General features: G+C 48.5%; 1 protein-coding gene across 1 annotated transcript in view; it reads left to right on the forward strand.

Annotated features, from left to right (window-relative positions):
- The window catches only part of MIPEP (mitochondrial intermediate peptidase), an 833,321-nt gene that overhangs the window by 115,934 nt on the left and 701,745 nt on the right, over positions 1-15,642 (forward strand). Inside the window, exon 7 of the mRNA XM_086935192.1 lies at positions 7,140-7,296. Coding sequence (XP_086791318.1) covers positions 7,140-7,296 — 157 coding nt within the window. The remainder of the gene's footprint in view (positions 1-7,139; positions 7,297-15,642) is intronic.

Below are 15,642 nucleotides of genomic sequence, written 5' to 3' on the forward strand. Positions count from 1 at the left end.
AGTCGCCTGACAGCGCCAGCAGAGAGGGGCGAAACCCGGGAACATCCTCTTGAGTCTAAGGGGAGTGTAATACCAACGAGTCATGATTTATTGTATGTTGATTCTTGGTGCGGTCTGCTTCTAAAAAGGCGCGGGATATCCCGCCTTAGCTGCTCCCATTGGTCAGGGAGAATATCACTCTCGAGGTCTAGCTGCCACTGGCGTTGGTAGGAATGTGGGGGCACTGTGTGTGAATGTTGGAGTACCTTTTATGTCTGGGAAATCAGCCCTTGTGTTCCAACAAAGGAGCGGGCCAGAGACTCGAACGGCGTAAGCTGGCATGTGGTGCCTTCCATATGTGAGGGGGCACGGAGCCAGTGTCTAATTTTGAAGTATTCTAGGCGTGTGGTTTTGGGGAGATTAAAATCTTTCCTGCACTGGTCAAATGGTTGAAGACTTCCTTTTTCAAACAGTTGCTCTATGATACGGCACTAGCCGGCTGCCAACGCCGGGAAGGATGCTGGGTGCAAGGCTGGTAGAAATTCCGGGTTAAGTGCTAATGGTGTATTAGGAGAGCGGAATGTAGTGAGGCCGCGAGGCACTGCCACTCTATCTCAAATTTCCCAAACCGTCTTTGTTGGGATGGCGATATAGGCCCTACAATGCCGAGCGCTTCTCTGCAACCAGGCCAAGTCCCACAGTGGACGGCAGGCCACGGCCCTATATGGAACCAGTGTTTTTCGCTTTCGCAAGCCACCCATTCCGATATGTAGCGTAGGTGTGTCGCCCAGTAATAGACTAGCAATTCGGGGCAGGCCAATCCTCCCCTGGTGCGCAGCAGCATTAGAACCCTTGTGGAGAAACGTGGCCTTCCCCCTCCCCAAATGAAGGCAGTTACCTCCCACTGGAGGCCCAGAATATCCCTATGGGGGTTTGGTGTAGGTAGCAACTGAAAGAGATACAGGATTTTCGGTAGGATTGTCATTTTGACTGCATTAAGGCGACCCAGCCAAGAGATGGGGAGCGTTTTCCAGCGACGGAGTTCAGCTCGTTTTGAAGCTCTGCAGGCCGGCCAGTTTGCCTGTGTCCATGTGTCTAGGTTAGCCGTAACATTAATACTGAGATAGCAGATTGAAAGTGGGGCCCATTGGAAGGGATTAACATCCCACAGATCGTTCAATTGTTGGGGGGGGGGGAGGGGGGGAGGGTGAGGTTGAGTGCATGTGATTTGGAGAGATTAATCTTAAGGCCCAACTTTAATTCAAATTGGGTGAGTATGTCTGAGAGAGCGGGGAGAGAACTCACAGGATTCACGAGCGTCAAGAGAAGATCGTCAGCGAAGAGGGCAATCTTGTGTTCGGTCCCCCCCCATTCGAATGACCCGGATGTTCTCCGATTGCCGGATGGCAATCGCCAGGGATTCCACAGCAAGAGCAAAAAGTAGAGGTGAGAGCGGGCACCCCTGGCACGTGCCCTTGCGAATGGAGAAGGAGGGGGTAAGGAGACCATTATCACGGATGCGTGTTGAATGCGCCGCGAATGGGGCCATAATTTGTGCGATCATAACTGGCCCAAGACCTATACGATGGAGGACCGCCCGGAGAAAAGACCAGCCAACCTGGTCGAAGGCCTTCTCAGCGGCAAGAGAGAGCAGAAAGGCAGGTATATTGTGATGTTGAGCCTTTTGCACTAGATGAGCTACTTGGCGAATATTGTCAGCTCCCTGACGATCCTGTATGAAGCCTACCTGGTCTAGCTCGATTAGGCCTGGGAGATGAGGAGCAAGGCGTCAGGCGAGGATTTTGGTGTGCATTTTAGCATCTACATTCAATAGAGAAATAGGCCTATATGTGGCAGTGGGGTCTTTTCCTGGCTTGGGGATAAGCACGATCTCAGCATCGGCTATCGTCTGAGTTACAGTCCCGGTCTCTGCAAAAGAATTAAAGAGGCGCGGTAAAGGGGCCTGGAGCCCCGGAAGAAAGAGGCGATAAAATGCCTGTGTTAGTCCATCGGGCCTGGTGATTTTCCAACTGGCATGCTCTTCAATGCTTTTTGAAGTTTGGTTGCTGTGATGGGCTCCTCCAGCTGCTGCTTATAAAAGGAAGTAATGGCGTCTAGGGGCAGGTTGCCAGAAAGGGGTCTATCTGATCCACACAGGTATCCCCCTGGTTATACAGATTGGAAAAGAACGTGCTAAATTCTAGCTGTTTAGCTCGTTCTGAAATGGCCCACCCCCCTCCCAGCAAGGCAATCTTAGGGATGTGGCCACAGGATACCAAAAGGCGGAGGTGATGCGCCAGCATGGAACCCACCCTGTTATCCCCTCCGTAAAATTTAAGTTTTAGCGCCAGGAGGGCGTGTTCCGCTTTATTCACTTGAAGAGCTTTGAGTTGGCCCCGTAGCGAGGCCAGCCTCTTACGTGTTGAAAGAGAGGGCACCCTATGGCTTTGCTGCTCCAAAGTTTTAATGTCGCTTGTAAGGTTATCTTCTACTCAGCGGGATTCCCGCCTGTGAGCTATAGAGATAGAGGTAATGGTACCCCGGATCGTGGCTTTAAAAGCGTCCCACAAAATGTGTTTGAGAGTTTCCGGGAGGTCATTAGTAGTGAAATATGATTGTATGGCCTATCGTAGTTCAGCCACATCTACTTGATCGCGGGGGAAGGCAACACCAAGGGATGGAGCTCGGGTGTCTTCCCACACCGGACAGGGTGATTTCTAAGTGGGCATGGTCTGAGATGGATATGTCTGAAATCAACGCAGAGTCCAAGGAGCGAATGAGCGATTGGGATATAAAGAAATAATCAATACCGGAATAAGAGCGGTGGGCATGGGAATAGAAAGCATTGTCCTATTCTTCCGGCTCCCGGTAGTGCCCGGCATCTATGAGGCCCAGAGCGTCTATGTCACGTTTTAGCACTGCAGACATAGCCCCTGCTCCCTGGAAAAAAGAGGTGGTGCAGTCCCGACATTAAAATCGCCTCCAAAAATGATGGGGTAGGTTCCTGAGAGAGTAAGTTCCGAAAAAGGTTGCGGAGAAAAGCATCCTGTACTTGATTGGGCGCGTATACGTCAAGCAAGGTAAGTGTCTTGCACTGCAATAAGATCGCCAGCTTGAGGAACCGACCTTCCTTATCCCGTATGGTGCCTGTGATCTGCCTGGGAAGAGCTGCTTTAAAAAGAACGGCTACCCCTCTGTCTTAGTTTGTGTACAGACCCAGGATTGTATAGGAAACTTAGGGTGAGACATGCGCGAAGTGTCAGTGCGTAAACGATGGGTTTCTTGGAGAAAGATGATGCCCTGTTTTTAAGGGCAAAACAGAATCCGCAATTATTGCAACACCCAATAACACCTCACTGCTGGACTTTATCGGGTGCGATAATTATTGCGCAGGACACCAGGGCACTCTTAATTGAGGCCATAGGTCATACAGTTGAATGCAGCTCCAGTCAGTCATCTTTATTTGGGAGACCAATGATTGAAATGGAAGGGGCATTTTACAAGACTCACTGCTGCACAGGCATGTATAGCTCGATTCATGATGCCTGCCTTTTCATTCTCATTTTATTTTGAACATACTGATTCTAGAACTGGGATCAGCAATGGTTATTATCTTTAGATTCAGCTAAAAATGAGAGTTAAAGCATTAATGTGTATTTGAAGTGGACTTAGAATAGTGATTGATTTAATTAGGGTTGTGCAGTCGACCCAACTCGGTTTCTTATGCCTGCTTTCTAGATGGTTATGTTAGGGTTTTATGTGCTGTTTTTGTGACTTTCAACTTGGTGGAGACATCGTTAAAAAAAACATCCTTGATATTGGAAATGGAAGCAGGCCAGAGGCTTTTTATGGTCTGGCTTGACATCACAGTTGTTGTCAGGAGTACATGGTTTTATTGGACAGAAGTTGTGTGCTTCCACAGAAATTGCTTGCCCTCCACACAGCTGTGATCATTCTGTTTATCCAGCTGCCTGAGCTTGAGCTTACAGGGGTACACACATGCCATTGTAATGCTATTAACGTGTCTTATATAATTAGATAATGTATGGTGTTTTTCTCTGGCAGAAGCACAGATGGGCGGAGGGTAGTGAGCAATTTACATGCATTTTCAGGTCTAGCTTGAAAGTGCATTCATAAGCCAGACTTATTGACATTGCCAATGCTTGTTTAGAATGGTGGCTGCAACATAAACTTGTGAAAGCGCAAATGGAAGGAGCAGCAAGATAACACAGTTATAACATTAGGGAGCTGTTGAAAGGACACCAGGTTTTCAGAGAGCATTATGAAAATGATTTATATGATACAGCTTTAACCCAGCTGCTATCAGATCCGGTGTTTCCCAATTTTTCTTAATTTTGGTTCATTTAAACATGGCAGTTTGGTCATGATTTTAATTTGTAGTTTATTGGTAATGATTACACCCCCAGAGGTGTCCCTTGCCATATCTTGCTAGCAAAAAGCTATCGAAATTAATTTTTGGGGTGAAAAAGCAGTTCGGTGCTGTAAACATAGTCTGCATGTTCTGCCTCTTCCTCCGTCCCTAAAACTTTATTTAAGATCTAATAACTGAAGAAAATATGGACTGTCTTTTTATTACGGAAATGTGGCTCAAACCCTGGTGTAACCCAGACATAGTGTACGCCCTACCACCTGGATATTGCATCCAAAGGGCGGATAGAGGGGAAAAACGGGGGGAGGTGTGGCGATTATTCATAAGGACTCTCTGAACTGCACTGTGAATGACACCTTCACGTTTGCGGTGCTTTGATCTATCGCCCCGGGCCCTTATAAGGGCTTCTTGGAAAGTATCGGAGAGGTCTTTAGTAATCTGGCACTTCGGTTTTCTAATTTCACGGTACTTGGGGACATTAATATCCATCTCGATTCCCCTACAGATGTTGCAGCAATTTCGTTTAGAGACGCTATGGATGTACTGGGACTAGTTACTCTTACCACACAGTCCACGCATAAGGCGAGTCATACCATAGACTGTATATCTTCCAATCTAGCCATACTCGGGGTCGAGCACCCTAAAATCCAACCATGGACGGATCATGCGCTGATACCTTGCAATCTCCTGCTTGAGGGTACTGCGAAGGCCAAGCTGTCAGGAAAAAGCACCCAGGCTAGAAACGAAGGGTGGAAAGCTATCATGAGCCACTCGGAATTGACTGCAATGGCCAGTGATTGCAGGCCCCATTTGGTAGGTAATCTGGAAACAGACAATACAATTTTCAGGGAATGGATTTCCGAGATCAAAGCTAAGGCGGGTCCTATGAAAAGTGGAAATAGGCCAGCACATAAGAGACTATCATCTCCTTGGTTTGATCAGTCACTTAAAATAAAACAAAGGGAGGTACGGAGAGCCGAACTAAAATGGCGGAAAGACTATCGTGATGACGAGCGCTGTAATTATAAAATAGCTAGGAGTTCATATCACGCACTCGTTAAACAAGCAAAAATTAAATTCTACACTGCAGCAGTAGAATCGTCAAGCAACAAACAAAAAGCCATCTTTAAGATTGTAAATAGCTTTAATAATCCCAGGATATTAGTGCAAGAAATCCCGCCCTCTGAGAGTCTCTTAACACTATTGCAGACTACTTTGAGGAAAAAGTACAGGGCCTCACGAAGGACTTTGCAGTCCCTGCCATGGAGTCAGGAGAAGGGAACAGCACGGGGAATGGCCCTGTGGACCAGTTGGCGATCTATCATCTACCGCGTGGGACTCAATTGAGTCCCACGCGGTAGATGATGTTTAGATGTTTATTTAAGGTTATGCAGATAAGCTGGTAAATCAGCCCCACCAGGAGCATCCAGCATGATGCTCAGCCCAATGCCAACTGTAGACCTCAGCCCACTGAATCCTAACATTCTCTTGCGCATCATAGCTGCAACATTCTACAAGCTGGACTGGTAGTGGAGAGAGCATGTATAACATAAACCAGATGCAAGAACACTACATCCTGGTCCTTGATAAAGATACTCAGGACTGGGAAGAAAATCTTAAATGTTGCCTCACCAGCCACTTTCGATTGGATGGGGAGGAACCATTTGAAATGTAATTCGGGCAAGACAGAGAAGATGCCAATGGGCCCACAAAACTATTTTGTCTCCAAACTATGATGGCCGGAGAAGGCAGGGATACCACCTCACACCACCAATTCTGCTCGTAATTTGGGGATCAACTTTTACACCGCCCTGTCTTTTAAGCAACAAGCACTGACAGTAGCTGGGACCTGCTTCGGTTTCATCAAGGGATTAAGGAAGTTTTTCGATCTACTTCCTCTGGCGGCTAGGAAGACGGTAACGGTCGCCCTTGTGATATCAACGATAGACTATTGTAATAGCCTATACACAGGGACAAACAAAGTTGTTACTCATAAACTCCAGATGGTGCAACATGCAGCAGCTAGGCCAGTGCTGAAATGGGCGAGGAGATCATCAGCATCGGCAGCATTAAAAACTTTGCACTGGCTACCGATAATTAAACGGGTCCTTTTTAAGATCCTGATTATCACCTTTAGAGCCGTTCACTCCCAAGGGCCGAAATATCTACGGGGGGAAGTTCTCTAGGTACCGACCTCCACGTACCTTGAGGTCCTCAAGTGCTAACCTTCTGTCGGTCCCAGCTTTCAGACTTAGCACGAGAGTAGGTAAATCACTGCCAGTCCTAGGCTCAAAAGCCTGGAACACTCTTCCCCCTCAACATTGGCACTGGAGCAGGAATCCAAATTTCGAAAGGCTCTGAAATTCTGGGTTTTTAATTTACAGGATACCTGCGCTAGTGCACTAGTGTGACAGGGGGACTAACTACCACAAGCAGCCTGACCGTGTGATGGATCTTGGTAAAAAATGGGCGCCTAGATGGTCCTTGGAGCGACAGCTGCGCGGTATAAATGCAATATTACATTACATTACATTACATTACAATACTCAAAATAAAGAACTTATCAATGGAACCAGTAAATGCCTGACCCCAGTGTAAAGCACTTAATTGGGTGCAATGAAGTGCTGTTCTGTGCATCTCGGTACCGTGGCCTAGAGGTACATCCCATTTGTGCAAATGTTTGTAAATCTGGATAACTGTTTTTAAATAACCTTTACGTAAAATACGCATCCTTGAGTGAGTTTGACTTTGTTTTGTTGTATCTCCTCAGGTACGAGAAGCTGCGTACAAGATTTTCCTTTACCCCAATGCCAACCAGCTAAAGTGCCTTGAGGAACTGCTCAGCAGCCGGCATACTTTGGCTCAGCTGGTTGGCTATCCCACCTTTGGGCACCGGGCCTTGCAAGGAACAATGGCTAAAACCCCAGGTAAAATGGCCAAGCACAACAAGACTAGTAAGCATTGATGAGATGATAATGATGTCATAACTATACGTGGACGTACCATATTGTTTGATTCCAGCCCAGCATGATATTTGCGCTCAAAAGATGGTGCTTCACTGTAAAGAAAGTTTTTGCAGAAACATTTACCCTGACTCGACAGCTATTTCAACTGCCAGCTTAAATATTAGCAACAAAATCCTGTGTTGACTCAACCCCATAAGAGAAGTGAGGAAATTCAAAATCTCCATTCTCAGGGGTCTTCCTAATATCAATAAAGAACTTGGCACAGAAGCTGAAATATGAAAAAATATCTTTATTACATTTTAATAAATGAGGCCACGTCACACAGAAACCGTAGTAACTGAATGAGGTAGTCTGAGGAATAAAGAGGACAGAGGCCTTTTATATGTTTTAGGGTTACATGACTCAGCACAAAGGTAAGGGGCAGTCCTAGCTTTTGCAAGCATGCAGAAACCCCAACATTCCTTATTTACAGTTTGACCAATCCCATGTATACACGACCAAAGCATTGTATGATGACAAACCCACATTTCAGTTGTCCAGCCCATAATTAATCATCAAACAAACCCAAGATAAACATTCTTCTTTAGACAAACTGGACAAAACCCATAATAAAAGGGCCCGCAGCCCACATCATAAATAGACTATAAAGAAGGAACAGAAACCGATAGGAGCAAGATAAAGGGGTGTGTGCGTGTACAATAAACTCAACAATGTCCTGCTCTTTGATCCTAATCTTGATCAGCTACTGGTCAAGAAACTGGTCTAACAAGGTCAGCTTCAGGCAACAGGGTCAGTTCACTCAGGTCATCCAGCAGTCAGCTAAAGTCATCAGCCTATGTCAGGGCAACTACAAAATGGCTGCTATGCACAAAATGGAACCCATGGTTCAGAACGAAATCGTCAAATACATAGTGAATCCATCGGTGTAACATGACGAAAACACTCATGCTTGCTGAGCTCACTATTTACGGTTCGATGTTACCAAAATCGTAAAGGAACCATAACCTTTATGACCCAGGTTCAGAATTCACTGAACCTCAGAAGAGCATGCAATTTTATCAGCAAACCTAATTATGGCACCTCATTTGGTGGGTGGTAATACTTTGAAAGGATCTTCACTGCATTTCTCAGATCCATTACTTCTTAAAATGTATTCTGCGTTATACCACTGTAATGCCAAATCCCAGGAGGCTGGTGAGGGGTAAGAAAGTGAAAAGTGGGTGAAGTAAGTAAGCACACACCAAAACAGTTGCTGTAAGAGACGTTTATTCTTGAGCTAGAGCTCTTCGCTTTGGCTGATTTGCAATGAAGTACAAATTGATCATGAATGCAAATTTGCCTAGCCTTCGACCAATCGGCCGCCCGCATCAGATCCTCTAATCTTGCCCCTAGGGCAAAAGCATTAGAGGCCATCGCCCCTCTCGCCGAATGAGCACCAAATTGCTTAGTATCAATCCCCGCCTCCTGCATTACCCAACGCACCCACCTGGCAATTGTTGTGGATGAAACTGCTTTGTACGGTTTACGCAATGCAATGAGAAGCTGTCTTTCATCAGTCATTTCTTCATAAGCACGGAGGCACTGCACTACACACAGTTTAGGGGAATCTGGAAAAACCGGATATGAAATAACCCTTGTGTTGGATTTAGTTCTTCTACTTACTGTGAAGGACACTCCGTCCAGTGAAAACACTCTGGCAGAAATGTCTAGGGCTTGTACATCCGAAACCCGCCTGCAGGTAACATGACACAACAGAATTGCCAATTTGGCTGTTACTTCCTTATGAGAAAGAAACCTATTCAGTTGCCAAGAAAGAAAGAGGTTCAAAACCCTGTTCACGTCCCAGAGGACCGAGTAATGTGGCTCCGGGGGCAGCGAGAGGCGAATCCCTCTCAGGAGCCGGCACACCAAGGGATGTTCACCCACTGGGGAAGCCTGCACCACCACATGACCAGCCGAGATCGCCGATCGGAAGGTGCTGATTGACCGGTAGGCCAGACCCTCCTCAGCCAAACTCGCCAAGAAATTAAGGACGTGAACTACATCTTGCCCCACGGGATCAAAACCCTGTCGCACACACCAACTAGGCCATCTAATCCAGGCTGATCTGTATCTCTTTGTCGTGCTATCTGCCCATGCCTTGGAGAGCAGGTCTTCAGCCTTTCTCGAAAGGCCTGGGAGCAACCAGTACGCCGGAGATCCTCCAGGCCATCAGCCTTAGAGATCCCTCCTGGACTAACCGGTGGGGAACAAGGTCGGGATTGAGCAGAATGTGAGGAGAGTGGGGGAGTTGGATTGCAAAATCCCAAGAAAGTTCCAGTAGAACCGGAAACCAAACTTGAGACCTCCACCATGGCATGATCAACACTACCTCCGCCAACTGGCGCTGCAGCAGCGCCGACACTCGCGTTATCATGGAAAACGAGAGAAACGCATACCCCTGTTCGCCTGACCAATCCTGGAGAAAAGCATCCGTCACTACCGCCAGTGGATCCGGGCGCCAACTGAAGAACCTCGGAAGTTGATGCTCCAGGCACGATGCAAACAGATCCACCAATAAGGGACCCCACTTCTCCGACAGGAAGGAGAAAACTTGAGGGTCCAGCTTCCACACGCTGGCATCCTGAAGGTGACGGTAGTGCCAATCGGCCACCCCGTTCTGTTGTCCCGGCAGGTACTCTGCTGTGACCGATACCTGGTGGTCCAGGCAAAAGTGCCAAAACCCCTGGCTAGGTCCGCCAGCATCTTGGATCTGGTACCCCCTAGGTGGTTGATATACCGGACCGTCGAGACATTGTCCATCCTGAGGAGGGCACACAACTGCACCCTGTCCTTCGTCCAGCACTGAACAGCAAAAGACCCCTCTAGTAACTTCAAGCAGTTGATGTGTTACGACTACTCGTGAGTGGACCAGGCGCCACCTGTAGGAAAGTCTCCACACCTGGCCCCCCAGCCGGAGCGACTGGCGTCCGACTCGATAACTATGTCCGGAGCTGAACCTAATATCGCACAGCTATTCCAGGCCTCCATGTGCGTGAGCGACCATTGCATTTCGTCCCGTACTTCCTCCGACAACGGAATCAGCTGAAAGTACGTTAGACCTTGCCTGAGGTGATATGCCTTCAAACGTTGCATGGCTCGGTAATGAAGGGGTCCCGGGAATATGGCCTGAATTGAAGATGAAAGGAGACCGACCAACCGCGCCAACTGACGGAGAGATATCTGAGGCTTCGCCAGAGTTTGGCATCCCTCGTGCCTGATCTTTGCCATTTTCCTGGCGGGAAGACTCAGGGTGGAAGACACTGAGTCTATGTTGAACTCCAAAAAAGTTGCACACTGGGCGGGAACCAAGGGGGACTTCTTTTCATTGATAACGAATCCCAACCTTTGAAGGAGGTTGACTGCAGTTTGCAACTGTGACGACAGCCGATTGGGACACTGGTTCAAAAACAGCAGATCGTCCAGGTTAACGATCATCCTCATACGCCGCACCCGCAGGAGCTCCACTACCGGCCGAAGGACCTTTGTGAAGCACCACGGAGCGGAGGAGAGTCCGAAAGGAGTGTGGTGAACTTGTAAACCTGACAGTCCCAACTGAACTGAAGGATGCGCCGATGGTGGGGGAAAAAATAGGCACCGTCAGGTACGTGTCCTTCAGGTCGAGTCTCACCAACCAACCAGACGAACGCAACACATCCTGCAGGAGGTGTATGCCCTCCATCTTGAAATGGTAGTATACCAGCCACTCGTTGAATTATTTCAAGTTGATGACTGGCTGCCGGCCACCATCGACCTTGTCGACCAAAAAGAGATTGCTGAGAAAACCCCGTGGATGCTCGCGCGTGCAATAAATCGCCCCTTTTTGGAGGAGGGCGAATACCTCTTCGACCACCAATTTTGCATCTCGCTGCGAGAAAGTAATGGGGCGAGGACGATACGGCTGACATGGACGGCCATGAAACTCCAGCTGGAAGGCCGGGTCCGTCTGCAGCACCCAAGCATCGCTTGTTAGGGAAACCCAAGCTGGGAAGCACCCCCCTACCCTCAAGCTTGCCGAGGGCAGTACACTCACCTCTTCCAGCACACTGCTGCTGTCCTCTTTGGCCTCCTCTGACACAGAACCTTTGTCCTCTCGTCGGGTAGAAATTATTGAAGCGGGCGTTGTCTTGGAATTGCCCACGGCCGGACCCTTGCCCCCGATCGGAGGTGTTGCCACGGCCTAACGAGCGGCCCCTGCCACGTCTGGCCCTTTCGAAAACCCGACGGGCAAAGACCTTCCTGATGTTGGACTGTGCCCTGTCCAGGGAAGTGAAGGTTTTTTTTTTTGTTTTTGTTTTTGAAGACCTTTATTTTACAATTCTGCAAGAACACAGCATCTGGCCTACATCCCTAAGGGGCCGGCCGTGTTGATCACAAATGCATGTCATTCCAGTTGCATTAACACAGCCCTTCAGCCGACAAACAAAGGTCCGGCGGCGTAGCGACATAAAAATTGGTATACTCAGATCCTGCATTTCTTATTTAGGATATACTATCGGCCTTTCATTTTACATATGCTATAAATAAACGCATAAACAAACAGCTCCCCCCCCCCCCCATCAACCCCCAGGATCCTATCAGGCCAGCACCCCACAACAAATAGAGTAGAGTACAAAAAGTAAGCGAAACAAACTGTCCTCAGTCCTGTGTGCGGCCAGGGTGATGCTCACATTTGTACATATATGAAGATGCATACCGAGAAGGAAAGTAAAATAAAACAAGTTCATGAAGGCGTCATCAATAGATAACAGAAGAGGGGAGCCCATGTGCAGTGGAGTGCAGGTAACCTGTGCAGTGCCTCATTCCTGTATTTATATGAGCAGTACTATGCCAACAACAAGGCAGAAGGCAGTGCTCGAGACAACAGTAGCGTGAAAGCAACGGTTGAGTGAGGCAGAGACAAATAGTGTATATTATCATTCATCAGTGATATTGGAAAGCATATACGCAGTGTAAGGGCCCCAAATGTCTCACGGACGCGAGGCAGTGGGGAGTTCCTCATAATAGCATGTCAACTGATCACGGCAGTACGCCAAATCTTGCAACCAGGTTTTAACATTAGGCTCCCGCCTCCCTCCCCAGCAAACAGCCACTCTGCGCTTGGCTAGCTGTAATGCTAAAACCACCAAGCGTCTCATTCCCGCCGGTTCGCCGGACACAATGCCAAGCAAACATATGCGCGGGTCACAAGCAATCGCCACCCTCGTCATTTCAGACAACGCCGTAGTTACATCCGTCCAAAACTCAAGCACCCGGGTGCACACCCAAGCCAAATGTATAAAGTCAGCCTCATCCATCCCACAACGCAAGCAGACAGCCGATTGGCGTAGACCATATTTAGTAAGTTGCGCCGGCGTGTAGTACCACTGCTGTAAAAACTTATAGTGTATGAGCCTAAAATTACCGTTAGCGGCGAAATTGCCGGTCATGTCACAGCTTTCAGAACATTAGTCATCAGTCAGTGGTTCCATCAAACAGGCATCCCATCGAGCTCTCGCAGCCACATTCATACCCCCTTCATCCACCTGTGATGCTCTATACAGCCGCGAAATCAACTTCACACGAGTAGTCGCAGTATACATCAACTGCAATGCGCCCAGCACAGGCGGTTCTGCAGGAAAAGTTGGATACAGATCGCGCACCGTAGCCCGCAGCCTGACGTATGTTAAAGAAGCCATGGTTCCGTTCTTCCCAAGGTTCAATAAGCTTTGTAGTGGAATAAATTGGCCCGCCGGAAAAACATCTCCCATAGTCTGTATCCCGGCACCCTGCAACAACTGAAGGGCCCCTACCTCTCTCGACACTGAGATGTCGGCATGATGCAGTAAAGGCATGGCTGGAGCATACAGCGGCAGTCGGTCCGCACGTCTCCCAAGTTCCTTCCAAGCTTTAGCAGTGCACTGCACAGTGTCCACTTCGCCCTTCCCATATACCGAATGTGGGTTCACTATCATTGCCTTTAAGGGTAGCGGATATACCGCTCCTGCCTCAATTGCCACGTGGGGAGTATATGGCGGTGCCGAAACCCAGTAGTAGGCGAAATGTGCCTGGGCACATAGATAGTACAAACGCATATCTGGCATAGCAAACCCGCCCAGTTCATAGGGCTTGGTCAGAGTGTCCCACTTCACGCGCGGTTTCTTTCCCCCCAAGCCAGAGTGACTAATAAGGACTGAAGCGTAGCAAAAAAATGAGACGTTAGGACGAGGGGACAAAATAATACAGAATCTTAGGTGACACCACCATCTTGATCAGGGCAACCCGGTCAGCAAATGAAAGGGGTAGACGCGTCCAGCGAGCCACCTGATCCTCCAGCTTCGAAATCGCTACCCCATAATTAGCTCAAATTATTTCTTGGGAATCTATGTGCACCCAAATCCCCAAGTACCGAACCGGATCCGTGGCCCACGCCAAGGGGAATTCCAACTGAAAGGGCCTTGTAGCGTCTGTCAATGGCAACAGTATGGATTTGTCCCAATTAATAGATAGTCCAAAAAAGCGTTCGAACCGGATATACTCCCGAATCACCCCTTCCAGATACCTGTCCGTCTCCCGCACATGCAAAACCATGTCATCGGCAAACATAGAGACCGCTAGTGACCTGAGATGGAAACGTAACGCTGAGGCCGCGTGTCGTTGCCGCAGTATACATGCCAGGGGTTCTAAAACGATGGCATATAGCAAGGGTGAGAGTGGGCACCCCTGCCGCATACCTCTCTGTATAGAAAAGGGCCCAGACACACAACCATAAACCCGCACCCGGGCAATCGGATTGGTGTAAAGTAAGGTGACCCAAGACGTGAAGACGTGAGGCACTCCCATCCGATGTAACACCGCTATCATATATCTCCAAGCTACGGAATCAAACGCTTTGGCAGCGTCCAGCAGGACCGCCACTGCAGCAAGTTCCGGCTTTAGTAGATGTAGAACCGCAAATAAAGCTCTCGAATTATGTGTCGTGGAGCGCAGAGGCACAAAGCCAGACTGGTCTGGCAGTATCATAACGGGTAACAACAGGCGCAGGCATGTCGCCAACACTTTGGCAAGTATCTTTACATCTGTATTCATCAGGGACAGTGGTCGATAGGACTCACATTGATCCAGTGGTTTGCCTGCCTACGGAAGGGTCACAAGAAGGGCCTCCCGCATCGTCGCTGGAAGTTGCCCCTGATCTGGAACCTCAGCAAATACTGTCGCTAGCTGAGGCAAGAGCAAGTCCATATATTCTTTATAAAATTCAGATGGCAAACCGTCAGTGCCTGCTGCCTTACCATTCGGCAAAGCCGCAATCGCCTACCTGAGTTCTCCCTCCGTGATGTGATGCATTAATAAATCCTGTTGCCCCTTCGACAGCCAGACCAACGCTACATCTTCCAAATATTGCGCTATCTCGTCCTCACCAGCCGTCTCTCTATGCTCATACATTTGTGTGTAGTATTGCGCAAAACAGTTTAGGATACCATCCGCATCCGTCACAGATCTATCCCCATCCTTAATTTATTGCACTCCGCAGTGCTTAGCCTATGGTTCCTTGATTCTATCTGCCAGTCCACGCCCCGGGCGACCGCCCTCCCCAAAATACCGTGCCCTAGAGCGTTTGGATAAATATTTGACCTCTTGTTCCGCAAGCTCCTTATACTTTCAGACATATGTCAGCCGAAAGAGATTCCGCCGGTTGCCGTTCATAGTGCCGTTCCAGGCCTAACCGATCACGTTCTAATCTGTCCATTGAGTCCCTCAGTGATTTAAGCACACCAGCCTGCAGACTAATACATGCCCCACGCACAGTCACCGTGAAGGCCTCTCAAACAATGCACATGTCATCCAGAGAGCCAACATTCCTGACAAAATAGTCCTCAATTACTTCACGTAAGCTCTCATGCAAGACCAGATCCGACAAAGCCCCAGGCTGCAGTCGCCACGAAAATGGCGCAGGCGCATGCGATGACAACCATACCTCCATAAGCACAGGTGCGTGATCAGACAGAGTGCGAGGCAAATGCTCCAACTTCATCACCCAACCACTAACATCTTTTGTCACAAGCCAATAATCTAGACGTGACCAGGTATCATGCGCAGACGTGTAGCAGGTATAGTCTTTCGTGCTAGGGTGGCCAAGACGCCACACATCCACTAGGCCAAGCTCATGCATACCGTCCCACACCGCTCCAATCGCTCTTTTAGCCGGGCATTGTCGGTCATCCTTTCTATCTAATTCACGATCCAGCGTCACATTCAAATCTCCACCACAGACAATTGCAGATGGAG

Source organism: Lissotriton vulgaris, chromosome 8 (genome assembly GCF_964263255.1).
Source record: "Lissotriton vulgaris chromosome 8, aLisVul1.2, whole genome shotgun sequence".
Lineage (NCBI taxonomy): Eukaryota > Metazoa > Chordata > Amphibia > Caudata > Salamandridae > Lissotriton > Lissotriton vulgaris.